This window comes from Gorilla gorilla, chromosome X, assembly GCF_029281585.2.
Source record: "Gorilla gorilla gorilla isolate KB3781 chromosome X, NHGRI_mGorGor1-v2.1_pri, whole genome shotgun sequence".
NCBI lineage: Eukaryota > Metazoa > Chordata > Mammalia > Primates > Hominidae > Gorilla > Gorilla gorilla.
The window spans coordinates 164,319,496-164,341,159 of record NC_073247.2 but is presented as its reverse complement, the minus strand read 5'-3'; the positions used below and the strand labels follow the sequence as shown (position 1 = coordinate 164,341,159).

At 48.8% G+C, this 21,664-nt stretch overlaps 1 protein-coding gene across 1 annotated transcript; it reads right to left on the bottom strand.

Moving 5' to 3' along the window:
- Positions 1-1,429: 1,429 nt before the first annotated feature.
- On the bottom strand, positions 1,430-21,427 carry GABRQ (gamma-aminobutyric acid type A receptor subunit theta). The gene is made up of 9 exons (XM_004065036.4): positions 20,954-21,427; positions 18,831-18,919; positions 13,697-13,764; positions 12,123-12,343; positions 9,954-10,036; positions 9,412-9,549; positions 8,711-8,863; positions 7,509-7,765; positions 1,430-6,736 (listed from the first exon to the last, which is right to left on the bottom strand). Exons 1-9 carry the CDS (start codon positions 21,100-21,102, stop codon positions 5,996-5,998), a joined length of 1,899 nt encoding a protein of 632 aa, XP_004065084.3. The 5' UTR covers positions 21,103-21,427; the 3' UTR covers positions 1,430-5,995.
- Between the last annotated feature and the right edge of the window lie 237 nt (positions 21,428-21,664).

The window sequence follows — 21,664 nt, the reverse complement described above, 5'->3', positions numbered from 1 at the left end:
GGTGTGATGGGGCAGCCACTTTTATTTATTGGAGAGGAAGGTGGAGGTTTCACTTTCTTCACGAAAGGATTTACATACTTCTCCATGGAGAGTGTATCAGGGTGGGATTTCTCGAGGCCTGGCCCATACCAACCTAGAGTAACAAGAGGGTTTTTGATTAGGTGAAAAATGTTATGCTCTGAGAGGTAGACCAACAGTAGCAATAGAAAGGTGTGTTTGTGTGGTGGCCATGGAGTTGTGTGTCTTTCAGCTCTCCAGTAAGAGAATCTGCTATTGGAGGCATTGTTACTTATCAGCTACAACTGTACTTGTGTGGAGGCCATGCTTTCCCTGGGGCTGCTCCCATCCAGTGGCTGAGAGGAGCAGGGATGACATTGCTGGCCTGTTCCCAGCCTGTGCAGGACCAGAGAGCACAAGTAACTGCATGAGCAGATGGCTTTGACCCCTACACTGCTTATCACAGTTGTACCAACGCCCCATCCCCACTTTGTACCTGTGACCACATCGGGGAGCCCTTTATGACCAGCTGTAGGAGGGAAAGGGCCCTAGCTGGTTTATAAATGAGCTGGTTCAGTCTGTGTGTACAAGCTGAAAATGGACGGCACTGCACGTCAGGCACACCTGGGGGTGGTCTTGAAAGAGAGTGGCAAGGGAAAATCTTCCCCTTAATGGGCAGAGCTTTGAGCACCTAGCCTGGGGTCAGAATGGGCTGGCTAGCTGGTCAGGGGCCAGGGAGAGACAGGACTAGAAGAGGCTCCCAAATGAACAAAGTCTTGTCCAAGGGCACACAGAGTGCTTCTGAGAGAAGCGGGTGGGGAGGAGTTGGTGCGTGGAGAGCTGGGGTCCATAATCTCCAATAAATTTTTAACCTCCTTTCCCAACCCAGAGTGATACTGGAGGGAGACTTCCTAAGAAGTTGGCGTATTTCTACTCCCTTTTGTTTCTCTTTGAGAACACTACCTTGGAAGATATTACTTCTTTTAAGTTCTTTCCTCCAACCTTTTTGTTTTGTTTTGAGACAGTCTTGCTCTGTTTCCCAGGCTGGAGTGCAGTGGCACGATTATGGCTTACTGCAGCCTTGACTTGTGGGCTCAAGTCGGGGCTCTCCCCCTATAAAATTCAACGAAGCTTCTACCTTGTATTTTGGCACCACAGTGGCCTGTTCTGTTTTAAAAGTTTTGTTTTAGAAGATTAAGAATGGCTTCTGCAAAAATCAAAACTAATTTAAACTGTGCTGTTGCTAATTCCCCTCGGCTTGAAAACCATGGCTTCCACTGTCCTGGGGTATGAAGAGGTCTATGTGAAAAGTGGTGGGAAGGCCATGGGAAGTGAGTGATGGAAGCCAGAGGTTTCCTGGGCCCAGACAGCTGTCCTACTCAATATCTTCTAATCCAACAGAGAGGAAACACGATGACCTGGTAGAGTACTTGTTATTATATTTATTTATTTTTCTTTTAGCTATTTACAAAATTTTATTTCAGTATATTTTTCAGAAGCATAATTTTACGTTTCTTCATATTTTACTTTGTTAAAGTCCGGACCAGTCAAGGTCCTTTTCATGCAAAGATGTACATTTAATGAGGACAAAGAAGCCACCCAGTCACCTGGTGAAGCTCTGCTGCTTTGTGCCCCTTTTTGGGTCAGGTTGTCCAGGATATCCAGGTCTTGGTCTTTCTCCTCTTTTCTTGATTTTCACTGCCTGGGCCCAGCATCACTTCCAAAGACCTCCATTTGTTTGATTTTACTGTATTTAATCTGCTTCACAGAATGTTACCGACTTGGCTGACCTCTGAAGAATCCCCCGGTCCTGCTCTATGTCAGGCACCACAGCCAGTTGTGCTAAATTCGGGCACCTTTAGCTCTGCTGACTACTGACCCTGGGCATGCAGTCCATCCGGCGAGATAGTGAGTGCAAAGTCTCACACAAATTGAGTCAATAGAAGTGACCCTGAACAACTGGGCTATTTCATAATTTAAGTTTATCAAAGAGAAACTTTAACACCCTCTCCCTCCCTCCCCTGAAAACCCAACACTGATAATATAGATTTTATATTGATCACAGGACACTACACAACAAACACAAAGACACTACACTTCTAGTAGGACCAGTCACGATTTCCTTTGATGTTGGGCTATGGAATAGCTAGAAAGTTACTGCTCATCACCACAGCAGGGTACCATGCGAGTGGATAGCTTAATAAATGCATTCATTAGTTAATGGCTTTAAGGGTTAGCTATTATATATATGGAATGAGGAAACCTCATTAGGAATGGCCACAGTCTCAGCAAAACTCAGCTCTAAATATGCAAAGACTTTGAAGCCCTGCTATTAACAAGATGACATGAATTGGCCGGGCGCGGTGGCTCACGCCTGTAATCCCAGCACTTTGGGAGGCCGAGGCGGGCGGATCACGAGGTCAGGAGATCGAGACCATCCTGGCTAACACAGTGAAACCCCGTCTCTACTAAAACATACAAAAAATTAGCCGGGCGTGGTGGCGGGCGCCTGTAGTCCCAGCTACGCGGGAGGCTGAGGCAGGAGAATGGCGTGAACCCGGGAGGTGGAGCTTGCAGTGAGCCGAGATCGCGCCACTGCACTCCAGCCTGGGCGACAGAGCGAGACTCCGTCTCAAAAAAAAAAAAAAAAAAAGATGACATGAGTTGTAAGAATACATTTGACAGGCTCTAGTAAGACCCACCAGATCGTCCATGACCTGTGCAAAGGCACACCACAGTGGCAGATGGAACTGGCAAGAACTTGGTAGGAAACGTGTCACACATCCCCACAATAAAATGATACTTCAGAAAGACAGACAGGGGTATCCTTCCCATGATAGTGGCAAAGAAGGGATCCTGGGTCAGGGAAGTCGATGGGAAGGAAAGAAATGGAAGGTGGGTAGAAGAGTAAAATAGGGGTTGTTGCATCCCAGATGCTGCCCAAGCTCCAAACTACCAAGCATTCTGCACTTCCAGAGTTACTTGGTGTGAGGTGAGGAGAGGGATGGGATGGAGGCAGCTTGCTGGACAGGGGGTGACTGCAGGCTGGGGAGGGGCTGGGAAGGGGTTGGGGACAGCTGAGGACTCAAATGACACAGACGACAGACCACATACAAGACTCAACAAGGGGAGATCTGGCAACGTGCAGGCTAAAATGACCAAATCCATAGCAAACTCAGAAGGTTCACATTCCCGAAAGGGTGTCACTGCCAAATCTCCACCTCATTTTGACACTTAACCTACAGAGTATGAGTCGCAGTAGAGTTCAACTGCTCTCATTGCAGCACGTCAGGGCAAGATATCCTTTTTAAGGTATAGTATTATATCTAGCTATATGGATCTATAGAGATATTTACAACTGGCCTCGCTGCCCTTCCTCTGTGCTGTGAAGCCTTCATGTGCATTGCTTCCAGACAAATCTTAAAACCCTCCTTTTCTTCACACTGCTCCAATCTCCCTTTATGACTTTATCCCAGATGAACTGCTTGCCACCACAGGGTTGAAAGCACCTCCAGGGTGCTGGAGACCCAAATCCACGTCAACCAACCAATGCTTAGGCTCCAGGAAGCCAGCCTTTCAACAGCCACATTGGGAGCTTCAGACATGGAGTCACTGCTCTCCCCTCCACCTGAATCTCTATATGGGGTATCCAAAAACAAAGAGGCAATTTTAGCTCTTCCAGTGGTAACTTTCTTGTTTTCAACTGTCGTACAAGATTTGTGTGTGTGTATGTGTATGTGACTGTACAAGTGTCTATTCTCAATGCCTCTTTCAGCCTCACTCCCCAGCCTGTTACCCCAAAACATGTTCCTCTAGGACAAAGTGAAATGCTCTGTACTTGCAGCTTCTTCCATGGATTAACCACTTCCTACCTCAAGGCACTAGCTCACCACTTCTTAGGACTACATTCACTTCCCCAGTCTTCTATCTAGGAGACAGCACAGATGGATGGAGGGACAGGGCAAACAGTGGAAGGGAACTGGGAGATGCTGCTCCCTGGAACAGGAAGTTGGAAAGAAACAGTCAGTTAAGCAGCCCGGCCAAATAGGGCCCCTCCACCATATGGGAGCAGGCCAAGGGAATTCTAGTGGTTCTAGAAGGGTCACCAACAGGGAATACATATGCTTTCAGGGGTATTTCCTTTCACACCCATTCGAATCAGATAAACATAGATATGCAGACATGCCCTTATATACATGCACTCAGCATAGACCCATGTGCACACAAGCATACACATACATAAGCCACACTTTCACAGGGATGTGCACACACACGCATGCATCCACATGCTATAGATACAATTCTGTACACACCAATGTCGATTTACACCACTAGACACGGCACTATGCAGCTTCTCAAATGGTTGTATATGTACATACACCCATCCTGCTGCATATGCATACACCCAGGTATATACAGAAACACAAACACAGAAGCACAGTTAAAGGGTGAGTGGGTAGAGGGGTAAGGGACTGAGGGAGAGACTGCATAGGGAGGAAGAGGTGGCATATGTTGAGTGCTCGGCAAAGTTCACTCCCTTACAACCTCCATCAGTGAGGTGCAGCTGCTTGGCAAGTTGGAATGCTGGCCAATCCTACTTCCGTTAGGGGCCCTGCTCAGTGGGCAGAGTGTGTTCTCCATCTGCTCATGTCACGCTCATTGGCTGGTCACCAGCCTATTCCTGCAGAGATGCCCCAGGTGCTAGAGGATGTGGTGGGGGCCCTCTGGAGCACCCTCTTTAGGGAGGGAAGAAAAGGAAATGCCTCAGTTGGGACAGTCAGGAGGAAAAAGACAAGAAAGAGCAAGTGGGGTGGATCTACCACTCACTGGCTGCATGTCCTCAAGCATGTGGCATAAGCTCCATTCGTTTTCCTTGGAACACTGGGGACAATGTGCTTTGCCTTCCCTGGCTTACAGGGCTCCTGTGAGGCTCCAGTGATGTAATGGGTCAGGGAGCTTGTTGACACTATGCACTAGACAAATAGAAAGGATTAGTATATAGACTTACGATAGATATTCATCTGCTAGTCCAGATCAGATGGTAAAATAGCAAGTGTGAATTATCCTAACCTTAGTGCTTATTCACCAAGTGCTGTAACTGGTGATCAACTCAGCAACTGACAGAAAGCTAACTCCTGACTTAGACAGATGTATTGAGTCTCTATTGCCAAGTGTTCTGAAGCAGAAATATAGGCAAGACAAGTTCCAGTGCCTCCGAAGAGGCCAGCTCAACTGTGTAATTTCCAACCTGACATCACCCCCCACCCTCTGCCAACCCCACAAGCTGAGTATGTGCTCTCTCACCCTGATGTCTCACTCTGCAGCCCCATCCACCCACATTCCGCTTCCACCCTTGCATCAAAACACCACAGTCAAATGCCATACAGTGGGGGAAAGGCACTTACAAATGCTCCCTAAGTTTCCTATAGGAAGTTCCCTGAACTTCTAAGCCATGGCTAGCCCTTTAGCTATGAACCCCAGCCCAACCCAGCTTGACTTTCTTCTATAAAGCCCTAAGCAGAGGGTGAGCAAGACCCATAATCCCTAGGAGGAAACAAAAAAAGAAGAAAACATGTAATGAAAAAGAAATGTTGACACCTCAAGGGGGACAGAAAAGCCCCCCAGAAATGTTTGTGGGCAAAAGGCCCAGATCCTTGCCCCATCCCCCAACCTGGCTCTTCTCTGTCCTCTAAACATTTCCAGGGGCTTTTCTATGCTTATTCCTTGTTACAAGTCTTTGAAAAGGTGAGAGTCTTCTAGCAGGAAAGGAAATCCATGTGCTGTATACCTCCAACTCCTCCTCAATCCCTTCCCTTCTAGCTAGAACATGTTCTTTCCAATTACTCCCCACCTCATGTTTATAAAGAGAAGTATGAACTCATTGGATTGCCCAAATAACCACAAAATAAAAGGAACAAAGGAAAGAGGGAAAAACAAACCCAAAAGAAACTGAAAGGAGCACAGCACGGTGCTCCCGCTGTTCTGGAGCACTGGGGGACTAATACATATGGTATACCCAGTAAACAATGTTGAACAACCCAAAGGCCAGAGGGAAGAGGAACCGGGACCACTTGTCGACCTTTGGGACGTAGTCAGGATTAAAGAGATCGAAGGAGAACCCTTCAGTGAAGGAGCACCCAGGGCTTGGGGGGCAACTATCCTCAGACTCTGAGCTACTGTCCTTCTCTTGGCCATGGGCCATGAGCTCATCATCATTAAGGCCCCAGGTACTGTTAGTATCACACTTGAATTGCTCCTTAATGGCAAGGCAGTCGCTCTTGTCATTGTTGTCATCAAGGTCCCAGCCTGCTTCTTGCACACGCTTCTCGCCATGGTGAAGCATGGGCTTCCCACTGGGGCCATGGCCATGGCGCTCATCCGAGCTCAAGCTCTCATTGGAATCTTCATGGTCATGGGTAACACCATGGCCATGGGCTTCGACACGGTTGCGGATTTCGGTAGGAATAATACTGTCATCAGCCTGGAAACCATTAAAGTGAACACCATAGCTGTGCCAGGCCTGCTCTGAGGTGGAGGGGAGATCGCTCAGGCTTTCTCCAGTGGCCAGGGGGGCCTGGCCTGAGAGAGAAGTGAGTGGGCTGAGGCTTTCCGAGGTGGCCAGCTGGGCCTGCTCGGAGGTGGACGTCAAAGAACCGAGGCTTTCCGGGCTTGCCAGGGGGGCCTGCGCTGGGGTGATGGGGAGAGAGCTGACTCCGTCTTCCACGTTAATCAGGCCATCCTTTGAGGAGATAATGGATAGGCTCATCAGTTTCATATCGCCTAGATGGATATGCACTGGGGGGAGGGAGGAGGGAAGGGACTTCCCTCATCAGCACTTGTAATGTTACTGCTGATCTCTTTGACAGATAGAGCCAGCTCCTCTTGGGGTCTCTGGTGTTCAAGGGGTGAGGAACAGGACCAATCGGCTGTTAGCATGCAAGGGAAGGCTATGGAGGCTGCCAAGCCAGTGTCTCGCTGGAGGCAGCTGCTCCCTCAGGAGTGCTGTGTGGTGGATGGATGCCTGCTCAGGCAGGCAGGACCGGGCTTTCTGCGAAGGAGGGAGGTAGCTGGGCATTAACATACTGCCCACAGCAAAAGCCTCAGCATTGCCTTGGGAGTCTGAAGTGCCAAGGAAGGAGGGGTAGGTAGGCCAGCCTCTCCGGTGACTGTCTTCCTTTCAGCCTCCCTGCGCCCATCTTCCCTTCCAGCTTCATTGCCTGCTCTGGAAGCATGCAAAGTGGACCAAATTCAGTCCAAAGGTCTGGAGAAATTTAGCTCTGCCACTTACTTGCCTTGTGACCTTGGACAATGATCATCTATAAAGGAGTGATGAGAAATAGTACTACTTCTTTGTTATATGTTGTGTGTGTGCTGTGTGTGTGTGTTTTGCGTGTGCGCGCATGTGTGGGTGCGCGTATTTAAAAAGCTAAGAAATGCAAAAGGGTCAAAAGCGCTAAGCCTGGGCTCAAGAGGTGCTCAGGGAAAGCTGATTGTCAGTCAAAAAGTCAAACCTGCACGTTTCCTACCACCACTTGCTGGTAGCGGTAGCGGGCAATGACTCTTCGGGGTCTCCTGCGTCGCCTAGGCTGGCGCCGAGGTCCTCGACTGTAGAAAAGATAGTTGATGTAGACATACTCCAGCAAGGACAGGAACACAAAGAACAAGCAAACGAGGATATAGATATCAATGGCCTTGATACAGGAAATGTTGGGGAGCTTATCCCGCAGATGTGAGTCAATGGTGGTCAGGATGAGCATTGAAGTTAAGCCTGTAAGCAACACAGTACAGACTTAGTCTCCTCTGATGGCTAACGTTCTTGGCAACCTGTCAGGCCCCCAGCCAAACATATTTGGGGTGAGGAGGGCCCACAGCAAAGGCCTTCGGCTCTCTCTTTATTCCTTTTCCCCCATCTTTAAACTCAGCCCACGCTTCACTGGTTCAATGACTTCTTATTGCTCTTAGCGTCAAGTCTCAAACCTCCAGCCATGGCTTCATGGCAATTGACATCTTCAGCCCCACCTTGGCCTATGATGGCTCCTTTCCCTTTTGCCTTTCTTTAGTTCTTGGGAAGGTTTCCTGAGCCCTAAACTATTACACAAATATAAAGCTTTAGTCCAGAACGTTCTCCTAAAGAGGGAGGCTGAGGAGTCTGCCCCACAGATGGTGAAGGAGAAACCAGACCTGGATCTGGGACACATTGACATTCTGCTGGATGGGGCCAGACAAACCAGGGAGTTGATCTCTTAGGTCTCTTCTTGGTACTGCTCAAAAATTTTTCATGGCTCCCCATGCTTAGACATAAAGTACAAGGTCTTCCTAAGCCTGACCAGGCTGTCTTTGTGCTGCTCTCCTCATCTCCTCAGCTCCTGTCCCAGACACCCTGTGATTTAGCCCCCTTTTAATGGCCCCTATAGTCTAAACTTATGACTCGTCCGTTTACTTATGGATTCAAGAAATAATGAATTCTGGTACTCGGGGCTCAACGGGCCAAGATTCCAACCTTGATTTTTTTTCACATCTGTCTCTAATATCGGTCTCTCTATTGGGGATTGGCTGTGCACATGTACAAAGGTGCAAATGTCTATTGGAAAAATCCTTATTTCCTTGCCTGTGTAGTTAGTCACACACTGTTCCGGGTACTTTTTCCTTACTCTCAACTTTTTTTCTGAGCCAAATGACCCAAATTCTTTCCTGGGACAGAGACAGAACCTACCAATTGTCACCCTGGCTGCAGAGGAGTCATAGTTCATCCAAAACGATATCCAAGAGGTAATAGTGGTGAGGACAGTAGGCCAGTAGACTTGCACAAGGTAGCTGTTAACTTCCCTCTGAACCTGGAACTTCAGTATCAGGCGTATGTAGGAACCTGGCAAGGAGACACACTGGAATTAGGGTGGCAGGGCTGAGGCGCATTTGCAGGGTGGAGAGGTACAGGATGGAGAAGGAGGGGAGAGCAATGGGAAGTTCAGCTTGTAATACTCCATCCAGAGGCATCCAGCTTGGGCAGACTGCACTAGCAGATCAGTGACAGTGGCATATCTCAGTAGGCGCATGAGCATAGCAAGTCTGCTCTCTCCACTTTCCTTTCTCACTTGCTCCATGTTAGGTGAAGTTTTGGAATGGGAGAGGCAAGAGATGTTCCCAAGGTACAAACAGATGGAGGGTGAAAGGCCAGCCCTGAGAGGAGCATGAATCTTTTACACCTGCAGAGTGTTGTGAACCTGGCTAAGTGCTTCCACGGCCATTCCTCATTGGCGGTGGATGAGTCATTGGGGCTTTATTAAGGGGGCCTGGAACCAGTAGGAAGTGGAAAAGGAGGCACCAGAGAATAGGAGCCAAAATCAGAGGCCACTAGGAGTTTATGGAGGTGCAAGGCAGACATGAGACAGGAGAGAAGGAAGGGGTCAGACCCACCTGTGTAGAAATACACCTCCTTGCTAGTAATCGTCCTTCCCAGGAAAGTGAACTGAGGGATATGCAGCTCCTCAGTCACGTGGATGGCGTTCCCATTGTCATCCCAGAATAATATGATGTCTTCAACCGTGTAACCATCTGGGAAGGAGAGAAACAGAGGTAGTCTCAGATTCTTAGAAAGAAAGAAAAGCACAAAAAAGACATGCTACAAGCTCCTACCCACTAACTTGCACACGCTTTCCCAATAGTAAGGTGACATTTTCCCAGAGGACCGTTTATGCTCTAAAGACCACCTAGTCCCAGATGCTGTATTTATACATCTATCTGTCAATAAATTATCTATCACCTATCTATCTCTCCACCATCTTTCTCTATTTCTATCATCTGTCTATCCTCTATCGTCTATTTATTTTGGGAGAGAGAATGGGGGGAGGGAGGGAGCACAGGAGATACACTGGCCCTTTTACTGTCAATTCAGCCTCTGCTTCCCTGATCACCACAGCCCCAAGTACGGAAGAGGGGGCCATAGGAGACATACGCACAGCTCTCTACCACCAGGTTGCAGGCCTGCTTGTCCATAGGGAATTTATGCAGATCCAGGGAACAAGCTGCTGTAGTGGTGAGTCTGCAAAGGAAAACAAAAAGGAAGGAGAAAGTGAGTGAAGCCTAGGCAAACAACCATTGCTGAGGAAACTGCAGGGGTGGGGAGGGAAGAGTTATCCCAAGGACTGACCCATGTGTAGAGAGGAGAGAGGAAATTTGTTTGTGACAAAGTAACCAAGAGACCTGGCAGCACATAAACAGGGAACACACGTATGGCACGTCAGAAAACTGCAGGGTGTCAGATGGGAAGGGCCCCGGAGGAAACTGAATGCAGAGACGGAAAGGGGTGCTTCCTACAGAAGGAGTGAGGCTAGCAAGAGAAAACTGTGTGCTACGCCAAATCAGCTGAGACTCCAGATGCAATGTGGAGTGCTGGTGTCAAGTGTGCATGTACAGTTGGGAGCCTTCATCCAGGCCTGCCTCTGGCCACATCTGTACACAAGCCAGAGGTGCAGGCCTATGTGGGTATTGGGGACTAGCAAAATGTCATTGGGTGCGAAATGGACAGAAGGGATAAACATATCTGTGGTGGGCCATGGCACTGTTGACAGTACACGAAGTGGGCAGGAGCTTTAAGTTGCAATGTGGTGAGTGCATCCATAAGAAGAATCCGGCCGGGCGCGGTGGCTCACGCCTGTCATCCCAGCACTTTGGGAGGCCGAGGCAGGCGGATCAGGTCGGGAGATGGAGACCATCCTGGCTAACACAGTGAAGCCCTGTCTCTACTAAAAATACAAAAAATTAGCTGGGTGTGGCGGCACTCACCTGTATTCCCAGCTACTGGGGAGGCTGAGGCAGGAGAATTGCTTGAACCCGGGAGGCGGAGGTTGCAGTGAGCCGACATTGTGCCACTTACTGCACTCCAGCCTGGGCAACAGAGTGAGACTCCATCTCAAAAAAAAAATAAAAATAAAAAATAAAAAAAAGAAGAAGAATCTGAGGGGTCTCAGAGGTGCTGAGAAAGTGGGCGAAGTGTCCAGTGGGAGAGAAGATAACACACAAGCTCTCTACAGCCTCCCCTGGGAGGCTCTGCTCCATCCCTTATTCTGCCCTTCTTATCTGCTAACCCCAGCTGAGTCCCTTTCAATTGCTTCCTTGAAATAATTTCCATTTTGTACACTGGATATGGTGTGTGCGTGCACGTGTGAGTGCATGTGTGTTTTTCTCCCTTCTATGAATCCTCCATGCAGCATTATTCAGCTAATTCTCCCTTTAAGTAGAACAAGTGTGACCAGTGACCTGTTCCCTGTGAGTCTTGTTATTTCCCGATTTCAGAGCCTGGGTCTGTGGGAAGGTGGATGGAAAAAGGAAGGAATGGAGCAAGAGCTCCGCGGAGAAAGAGAAACCCAGAGATTAGATCTGTAAAAACCGTAAGAGCCAAACCCTGGTAGCTACTTCTCAGACACATTTTCTGAGCTAAACTGATCTCTTACACACGTCTTTGGAGACAGTTTGTAAGAGATGCCGCTGTGAGGAGAAACTTGGTGACTGTCTCCTATGCTATAAGTAGACTAGTGAGGAGGTTCAGCTTGCAATTGTTCCGTGTGTGTGGAGAGCCACAGACCAGAGACCCATGCCACACACACCCTGCCCCTCCGCACTCCTGGAGGCCCTGCATGATGCAAATATGACTGATGGCAGAAAGCAGGCCCCCTCGTTCACTGCATGGACTTCAGCATTCATCTTCTCCCTCCCTCACTGCACAGAGAGAAAAGACAAAGATAAAGAACAGAATGCACGCAACACTAGGGTGGAGGGAGAGGTCTTTCAGTTGAGGGAATCAAGGAGGACTTCTTGACCAAGGGGGCATTTGAGTCAGGGATTTCAGGGTGGGCAAGGTTTCAGCTCATGGAAAGGGGGAAAGGACTGACCAATCCAGACAGAAGGAACAGCAGAAACCAAGGTGTGGGGACAGAACAGCTAAGGGTGTCTGTGGGAAACTGTGAAATTTCCACTTTGGCTACTGGGTAGAACGAGTGAAGGGGGGAGTTCAAGACGGGTTTGGAAAGCAGTGGGTGCCTTTGTGTGTCCCTTAGAGTGTGTTTGTAGAATATTCAGTAGGAAGAAGGAAGTCTGCTGCGACATCCCCAGACCCCTAGGGGACTCACCGGATGCCGTACCGCACCGTTCCATCTGGGTGAAGCTGAAACACGCGATTCTCCACAGTCACATCATGCACGAAAGCATCCTTGCTGTTCAGAAAGTAGCAGTCAGGGACCCACAACTTCTCATGCATCCGATAGTCCAGGGTCAAGTTCAGGGTGGTCTCATAGTATGCTAAGCGTGAATCTTTCCAAGTCTGATGAAAAAACATCGTGATCGTGTAGTCCTGGGAAGACAAATGTAAATCCCAGTTGTAAGTTTGGTTGTCCAGTGCTCCATCCTTGGTGTGTGTAGGGTGTGTGTGTATGTGTGCATGCACTTGTGTATGCAAGTGTATGAAGTATATCATAACTATATACAAGTGTGTGAAACATACGGAGGTTTAAAGAAAGAATAAAATGAATCTTGTGTAATTAGAATCCAGGTTAAGAAACAGAATATTACCAATAACTTTCAAACCCCAATGTATGTCTTCCAGAATATATTTCCCTCACACCCCCAGCAGTAACCATTATCCGAGATTTTATGATAATTCCCTTGCTTTGTGTTAGAGTTTTATTGTCTATGTATTGCTGGAAAACATATTGCTTAGTTGGACCTGTTTTTAAAATTTTATCTGAATGAAATAATACTGTATGTATTCATAATTTGCTTCTTTCACTCAACATTATCTTTGTGAGATTCACTCAGGTGGACATGTGTAATTATAATTTGTTCACTTGCTTTTCTGGATAATATACGAATATACCACGCAGATTATCATATGAACATGCATACCAAAACCATGATGAAATAAAAATGATGAAGTAGAAGTTCCACTTTATATCCCTGCCGAAAGCCAAGCGCTAAAAAGCTGCAGAGGGTTCCCAGTGCTTCTGCTTCACCAACATTGGTATTGTCTGACTTTTGACTTTTGCTAATTTGGTATGTAATGGGTTCTCATTCTGGTTTTATTTTGCATTACTAACAAGGCTAACCGTCTTTTCATATGTTGCATGTATTTACCTGCTGTTTAATTTTCTTACAGAAGTGATATTCTTGTTCATATTTTCTGATAATTTTTCTATCGGTTTCAAAATATTCTCATTAATTCACAAAATGATGCATATTTTGAATATGTCCTTCATGCTGCAAGCATCTTAGTCCACTGTGATTGATCCTTTCACACTTGTTATAATGGTTTTGTTTTGTAAAACAGGAGTTCTATAAATTTGGTTACACAGAATTTCAATATAGTTGAAGGTACCAGATTTATTTTGTGTGGTCTGTGTTTTCTGTGTCTTTTTAAAGAAATCCTACTGCAAGACATAAAGCCAGTGTTCTACACTATCTTTTAAAAGCTTCATAAGCCTTTCACTTTTAAGTCTATAATCCATCTGGAGCCGAGTTTCTGGATGTGGTGTGGTGTAGGGGTTGAATTAATGTAGTTTTTATTCTGAATGGCTGCAGTGTCCCAAACCTACCTTGTTCCTTTATGTGAGTTCTGTCACAGGTCAGAACAGCTGGACTTGGATTATAAGCCTGCTGCTTGTTCCGTGTCCTCTGTTCCCAACCCCATGGCTGGAACTAACACACTTACCATATTCATTTCTGAGATCTGTTCAATGCTCGTGACATAAATAGATATTCTCACAGGCACAGGGGCACCTAGAAGACAGAAAGACACAATTACACGAAAGGTAGAATACAGGTTAAGAGCATAAACTTGGGAGCCAGGCTGCCTGGGTTTGCACCCTCTTTGAAACTTGTTAGTTGTGTGATCCTGAGTAAGTCACCTAACCCTGCTGAGTCTTAATCTCCTCATGGGTAAAATGGGGATAGTGATAGCACTGATCTCATAGTTAGAGCAAGGCCTCGCCCACGATGTGTGCAAAGGAAGGGGTCAGGGCAAAATAAAGAGAACGTCCAGGGATGAAGCACTGCTTCTAAACATTTTCCTGATAAAACCTGAAAAGCAACGAGCCCCAAAGCAGGAGCCAAGATTCATGGCTGTGTGTGCACATGTTTGTGTGTGTGAGTGAATGTGTGTGTTTGTGGGAGCACATGTGTGTCTGTGTGTAAGTGATTGTGTGAGCTGTGTATATGAGTGTATGTGAGCATGTTCATGCATGTGAGTGAATTTGTGTGTTCATGTTCAGGTGAATGTGCCAGTGTGTGTAATCATGTTTGTGTATAAGTGAATGTGTGAGCATGTTTGTGTGCTTGAGTGTGTTGTACTGAAGTCAATCTGTGAGCATGTGAATGTGTGTAGGTGTGTTGTGTGGGAGCGTATGATTGTGTTCGTGTGCAAGTGAGGGTATGACCATACATGTTTGTGAGCTTGTCTGTGTGTGAGAGTGAATGTGTGAACATACACATATGAGTTTATGTGAGGATGTCTGGGAATATGTGAGTGTGGTTTTGTGGGACTGAACATATGAGCATGTCCATAAGTATGAGTGTGTTCGTGAGGAGGTGTGAATGTGTGAGTGTGTGCATGTATTACAGTATGTGAGCCTGTTCATGTGTTAGTGGATTTGTGAGTATGTCCATGTGTGAGTGAACGCCTGCACAAGTTCATGTCTGTGAACTAGCTGTGTTGACGTAAGTGTACATGAGCGTGTTTGTGTATTGTGTGATGTGTCCACCTGCACTGGCATACTACTCATGTATATGGAAGACTATATTAGCATGTTCGTGTATGTGAGAATGCTCATGTGTGGGTGAATGCAAGAGTATGTGTGTAAGCATGTTAATGTCCATGTACCTATCAATGTAGATGTGCATATTTTCAGCAGGTGAGTGAATCTGTGAGTATATTGTGAACACGTTCACGTGTGTGAGTGAATATGCGAGTGCTTTCATGTACGTGAGCACGCCCATGCATAAGTGAAAGTGTGGTTACGTTTATGTGTGTATGTGTGAGCACGTGTTTGTGTGTGAGGATGTTAATACGTGTCATGTTTTTGAGTGAATTTGTGAGTGTGTTTGTGTATGTGGGCATATTTGTGTGTGGGTGAATGTGAGTATATTAATATGTGTATGTAGATGTGGGAGCGTGTTTGTGTGTATGTGTGTTAATGTGTGAGTGAATTTGAGTGTGGTCTCATATATAACATGTGTGGAGTAAATGTGTGAGCATGTTTGCGTGTGTGAGCATGTTAAAGTGTGTGAATAAATTCGTGAAGGTGTTTGGATGTGTGAGCATGTTTGTGTGAGTGAATGTGCATGTGCGTTAATGTGAATACATTTGCATGTGTTTGTGAGCATGTTTGAGTTTGAGTGAACGCGTGCATATGTGCATGTGTGGATGTGGACTTGTGAGTGTGTTTGGTGTATGTGAGCATGCTAATGTGTGAGACTAAGTGAATGTGTGATCATGCTCAGTGGGTGTGTCTATGTGTGAGAATGAATTTGTGAGCGTGTTCATGTGAGAGGGTGAGTGCACAGGAGAGGCTAATTGTGTGTGTTAATGTGTGAGTGTGACAGTGTGTGAATGTTTGTGTTAGCGTACTTCTGCCTCCTCGCTTTTTTTCACACCCAGGTGTTAGCACTGTCCACTTGCAGTACTCAAATGTGTTCCTGGATGCGAAAATATGTAGTACACTGTAAGGCACTGTGGGCAAATCCGTTTTTATTGTTCGCTCCTCATCTCAAAGCTTTCTACAGCCAGTCCCACAGCAAAGCCCTTAGTCTCCATGTATTACATCACACTGCTGCTAGGAAACATGCATGACGCCTGCAATTCAGCCTGCTGGTTTTACTGCAGGCTGATTGCCCAGAAGCTGAGCTGCAAAGAGAGAAATGTGTTATTCCAAGCCCAAAGCTTCACAAAGGAAAGCTCTATTGGGAATAAGCATCTGAATGGCAGCCGTGAAGTAAATGAGCCCGTGTGTTAGGGTACAGCCCAGACTCCAGCATCCAGGCCTGTTGTGAACAAGCCCCAGAAAAGTGTTATGTGGTGACAGGAGTTCCAAGAAACACAGTTCTTGATGGCCGCCTTTCGGGCTCCCCACATGCCTTTAGAGAAGGGAAGCTGTGTTAGGCAGGCAACAAGCTCCAGAGGGGCCAGCCAGCTACACCTCAGTGTTAGACTTCTCTAGACCATTCCGCATGATTCAGGCAACTCCTTTCCTTATGGTGGAATGCTGGCGACCCCGAAGGGCTAGGCCAGAAACCTGTCCAAGGACTCCTAGTTGAAGGGAAAGTGGGAGCTGAAATGCAGGTCACATTCCCCTCACCAAGCCATGAGTCCTGGCACAGGGATGCAGCTCAGAGGAAGGGGACATTCTTCTAATTTATCCCCTTAAAGGGGAACCTTTTGTGCTAGTAGTTGTCAGGATGAGAATTTAGATGAGGAATCCCATATCCCTAAACAGATAACGGGGGTGGGGAGGGGATGAGAAACGTCCTGATAAGGAGTCCAAATACCATGTCTATGATGGTGGCCCCAGCCCATCACTGTCCCACCCTGCCCCCTCAGGAAGGCAGGAAAAGTGGTAGGGGTAATCACCTCCCTTTCTCCTGGAACCTTTCCTGCCTCAACTGTACTTCCTATCTAGCAGATGAATGAAGGAATGAAAACATCTCCTTCATTCCTTCACAATATCGGGTGCCTAAATCATGCCAGGTGCTAAGCTAGGTGAGGCCCTCAAGGGCGGCCTTTTGCCACAATGCAGAGTCCCAGTTCTCTTGCCTAGAAGGAATTGGCTTTGTTAATTTTCTCTGGATCCTCCTCCTCCTTTTCATCCTCCTCCTCTTCTCACTGTCCCCCATATGCAAGGAAGGAATAAGGCTCCTGTTTGAACTGGGCCACAGTTAAGTGAGGCCTCTGCATGTGGAGGATGTGTGGGGAAGTGAGGGGAAGTATGCCCTGAAACTCTACTCCACCTCTCACACAGAGGGGAATTTGACGCTGTGTCTAGTGGGGGAGTCCTGGAGTCCCCAGGCGCTGACTGCCTTGGCCCAGCTATCCCATCAACTGGTCTCTCTTCCCACACGCACCATGCAACAGCCTGAGACCTAGAGCCTGTGGTGCCCCCTTCTGTTTAAATGCTAGAAGGTCCTGAGTTGTCCTTGCCCTCCTACCTTCATCGGTTTGGCTAAATCAAGCCGGGGATCCAGCTTTTCTCACACGCTGCAGGTGTGCACGTCCACAAAGCTTAGGGTAACCCTCCCCAGAGATTGATTCTTGCCCCTGCTCCCTCCCCCGGTCCTGGATGCCTGCAGAGATGTCAACCTGGCCCTGAAACAGTGGGGAGAAGGTGATTGGTGTACTCAAATGGTTGTTGGTCAGTCTCTGCTGAGAAACGTGAGAAAGGCAAGACAAAAAAACGAAGTAGCTACTCCCACGTCACCCATTGGTGCTTGGTGCAACTGATCCAAAAGATTCCAAAGTCGCTGCCATACAAGGACGTGCTGCCTGTACTCTAACACGTGGATTCCCATATGGCCAGACCTTTATCCCTTGGGGATCCACCCAGAAGACACGCTGCTGTTTTGCAATGAAAGAGCCTGCCTTCTGGCCTGTCTACCCTGGCTTCCCAGTTTGCTCTCAGCTTTAATCCCTTGGGCTGTGCCTTCTGCTCTCACACTTCGGAGGGAGCAAGGGAGCTGAGGGGAAGCACCAGTTCAGGGTCCCACCTCCAAAGCTTAGGGCCCAGGGCTACCACCTTGCTTTTCAAGGTGGCGCTCCCCAGGCCAAACTGGTCTACCGCAAGGGCCGAATCCTCTCAGCTGTGTTTTCTTGGGGTGGAGCCAGAGTGTATTTGGAAGACCTCTATTCATATGCATAAATGCAGATCATTAGCTTTCATTAACCCTTTGGAGTGGGAGCTTCCTTTGAGCTGGAATGTAACTAACCTCTTTTTTAGTGGACTGTTTCTTTTGTTTGTCCTTGATCTAGGTTTCCTAGGTGTCCCCTGGGCTAGAGAATGCTGCGTTTGCTACGCCGGGTCAGGGTAGGTTGCCTGTCACTTAAAGCTGTGTGGTCCAGGCTAGTCGCCCTTTTTAAATGGGAGGCTAATTACAAAAATGGGGGAGAAACTGATGTATGATTTTCCTGGGGGTTTGTGTGTCAGCTTCTTTGTCGTTTCTAATCTCAGCACCAAAGATCTGAGTACTAGGCTGAGGAGTTTGGATTTTATTTGGCAGTTAGATAAAACCATTAAAAGTTGCTGAGGTGATCCGGCTGGGTTTAGAAAGACCACACTGACTGCGGTGTCTTATATAAACTGAGAATGAGGGAGCTGAGGTGGAAGTGCCCAGGACCTGGGTGGGTTAAGTACACTAGACAGAAAAGACCGTGCTCTCAGTTTTGAACTAGCTGAATGGGACAAGTGCCCAGGGTGTGAAGAATGTGCTCAAGTAGAAGAATATGTGTCCTCCCAGGAGCTGGAGCAGAAAACTCTAGCCTGAGAAACACAGCGCGCTGCATCCTGTGCACCCATTTCTGTGCTTAGCTCTTTGCCAGCCACACCATTGTAAGGGGAGTGTGGAGGAGGGAGAAGGCTCTCGTGCATCTGAAGGCAGAGAAGTGAGAGATATTACAGGGTGCAGAAGGCCTGGGGGTGCTTCGTTGCTGGTCTCTGCAGAGTCAGGAAGGTGGGATCTGGAGAGGCACAGGTGTAGAGCCCGCAGGATACCACTGGTCAGCTTACAGGGCAGGGCTGGCTTGCTGTGTCTCAGCTCTAGGATACCTAACTCAAGTTCTCTAGTGTCTGGATATGCCTTACCTCCAAAATTTGGTCTCAGGCGGACATCGTATCTTGACAGCACCCTGTCCAAAATCTTTTGAACCACAGCTTCATTTGCACAATTTTTGCTGAAACAGAGAAGTCATAAGTAAATGCCGGTTGACTTGGGGCCCGCTTGCCAGTGGTTGCCTTGCTAGGGCCTTCTCTTCTCCAGCACATACGCAGACGTGTCCAGTCATACGTGTACACACTCTCTCTCCCTGCTCCCCTCCCTCCCCATGGTGAGTCAGCCAGAAGCGCAGCGGTGACGCAGATTCCTCTTTCCTCCCCCCCTCCACCTTCCCAGCTTTAATCCAGAGGGTGGGGCTCAGAGACTGGATCCCTGTTACCAGGCAGGACTTGTAGGGGTTGATGAGAGGAGGCGGTAGGAGAAGGGGAGACGAAGAAGAGTGGGCAGATGAAAGCCCTCAGAAAAATGCATTACTTTAGCCCCTTCAAGAGCCCCATCTTGCAATCAGCCTCGACGCTGTTTTCTAGGTTGGTGGGGGTCCTCCTTCCAGGGGCACCTGATTGCCCCAGGAAAAGTCATCTTTTGCTCTCAGTGCCCTCGTAAGATGAGCTCAAAGTTTCATTTCCCCTTACCTGGGCTAGGGCTGGGCATTTTTTAGTCACTTTTATGTCAACCTTGTTTCTGCACACCTCTGTTTTCCAGACTTGGCATATGGCATAAGACACACAGAGAGAGCCTTGCTGGTGTAGCTGAGATTTACGACCCTCATCCAACCAAACCATTTCAGATTCTTGGGGCTCAGAGCTCTCCTCGGAAAGACATCTATTCTGGGAGCAGGTATATCTCTTGCTGAGCATGTGCTTCCACCCTGGAGGTGTCTTGGGTGAGCATAGGTAAGTGGACTCAGCCCAGCTCTGTGGAGAGCTGGCCTTTCCAGAGATCTCTGACATGCTCACCCAGTTCACCTAGACCTTCAACAGGGCTCCTTCCCCAACAGGGCTTGTGAATCAGAACAGGCCCCGGCATCACTGTGACTCTTCAAATCTTTGACGCATTGCCCAGGGAACGTCAGCCCCTGCAAATGTGTGTGTGTGTGTGTGTGTGTGTGTGTGCGTGCGCACGCGCATGTGTGCATGTTCAGTGGCGCAGTATGGTATGTTGGGTTGAGGGCACTGCAGGGCTGTCTGCTGGAACCTTGCCAAACTAACACTCCCCCCCACTTTATCAGTAAATGTTAATTTCTGGCTTGCCATTTAAACATTGTTAAAAATTATTCCTAATCATCTTTAATCAAAAATTTCATTTTGCAGCATCCCAAAATGTGCACATGAATTATTCCCAAATTAAAGCAATGCATTCCCACCTGTTTCCAAGCACACATTACCCATGTGCCAACGCTCAGGATCTGTGGCCACCCCAAATACACATTTCTGTGTGATTTACATGTAAAGGCTTCAGATATTCGCACACCCAAACAAACTTGAAATCAAAAAGAGAAAAAAACCGGAGTCTTCAAATATTTTCACACAACTAAGTACAAAAGCACACCCATCCCAGACCACACGGTTCGTGGTTATTCAGACACGATCGCACTGTCTGGGCTCCGATGGGTTTGAGTTAATCATTTCTATCTGCCGCATTGGAAAGAGTCCCTCATCCCCTCAACACATGCATGCACGCGCGCGCGCCTCAGGAAATGGACTAAAATGTAGACTCAAACAGGTGTCTCTCCTGTCTACGTTTTGTGAATTGCGCGTCATCCTGTACCCTCCTCCCCAATCCCACAGGTGCCAAAGCTGGGGAAAGCTGCCGGGAACCTTAAATCCTTGGGGATGGATGGACAGATCCTGGGACGAGGGCGACCCCCGCCCCCACCCCTCGGGCTGCGGTTTAGGCACACGCAGGGCTCAGTCAAGCTCCGCAGTAACAGGTGGGCGGAAGCACAGGGCTCCATTTCAACACCCCACTCCCCTCCCACCTTACCCCTTCTAGGGGCCAACAGGCAGGGCCCGGGCGCCAGGGCTCAGCGAGCCCGGGTCCGAGTCCCCCCCAGCCCGAGTCCCCCCCAGCCCGCTCCGTCCAAGAGGCCAGAGGTCGTCTGCCCGTCTCCATTCCCGTCCCCGCCGTGCCTAGCCTGGCGGTGCCCGCTTACCAGTTGAAGAGGTTCAGGTCGACTTCGGGCACAGCAGAGGAGAACTCGAAGTGGAATTTCGGGATGGGACTGGGGTAGTTGCCCTCCGCGAGCCAGGTCCTGATGAGCAGCAGGATCACTGCGGCTCGCAGCATGCCTCGGATGCCCATGGCCGGGGCGTTCTGGGCGCCTGAGGGCGCGGGAGACGGGGCCGCGAAAAGGAACAGAGGTGGGGTGGGAGAGTGGGTCACTACTGGGGCCGGGGAAGGCGGGATTGCTGGCCCTTCCCCAAAGAGTCGCCTCTAAGGAGAGAGCAGCGAGGGCAAGGGAAGTAGGGAGTGCGGGGGTCGGCCCGGATACCGGAGATGAGAGCCCGGGAGGAGCAACCACCCAGCAGCTCTGCTGGACGCAGCTCCCCCAGGGCCCGCCCGGCAGCTGCGAGGTGCGCTCCGTCTGCGGCCGCTCCTGGCTGCGACTGGGCACAGATCCCAGCTCGCTGCTGGCTCCGCCCACTCCGACGGCATCGCAGGCCCAGCCAATCGGACAGCTACCAGGAGCCGCACAAAAAGGCGCGCGCTCCTGCCTCCGCCCGCAGCCTGCGCGCCGCCCGGCCCCCGCCCCTTCAGGCTTCTGCAGTCATCCCCCGGCCATCTCCAGACACAGGCAGGGCGGGGCCGGGCTGGGGGAGGGGGAGGAGGGCTGGCTCCTTGGGGGCTGGGCCGGGAATCCGCC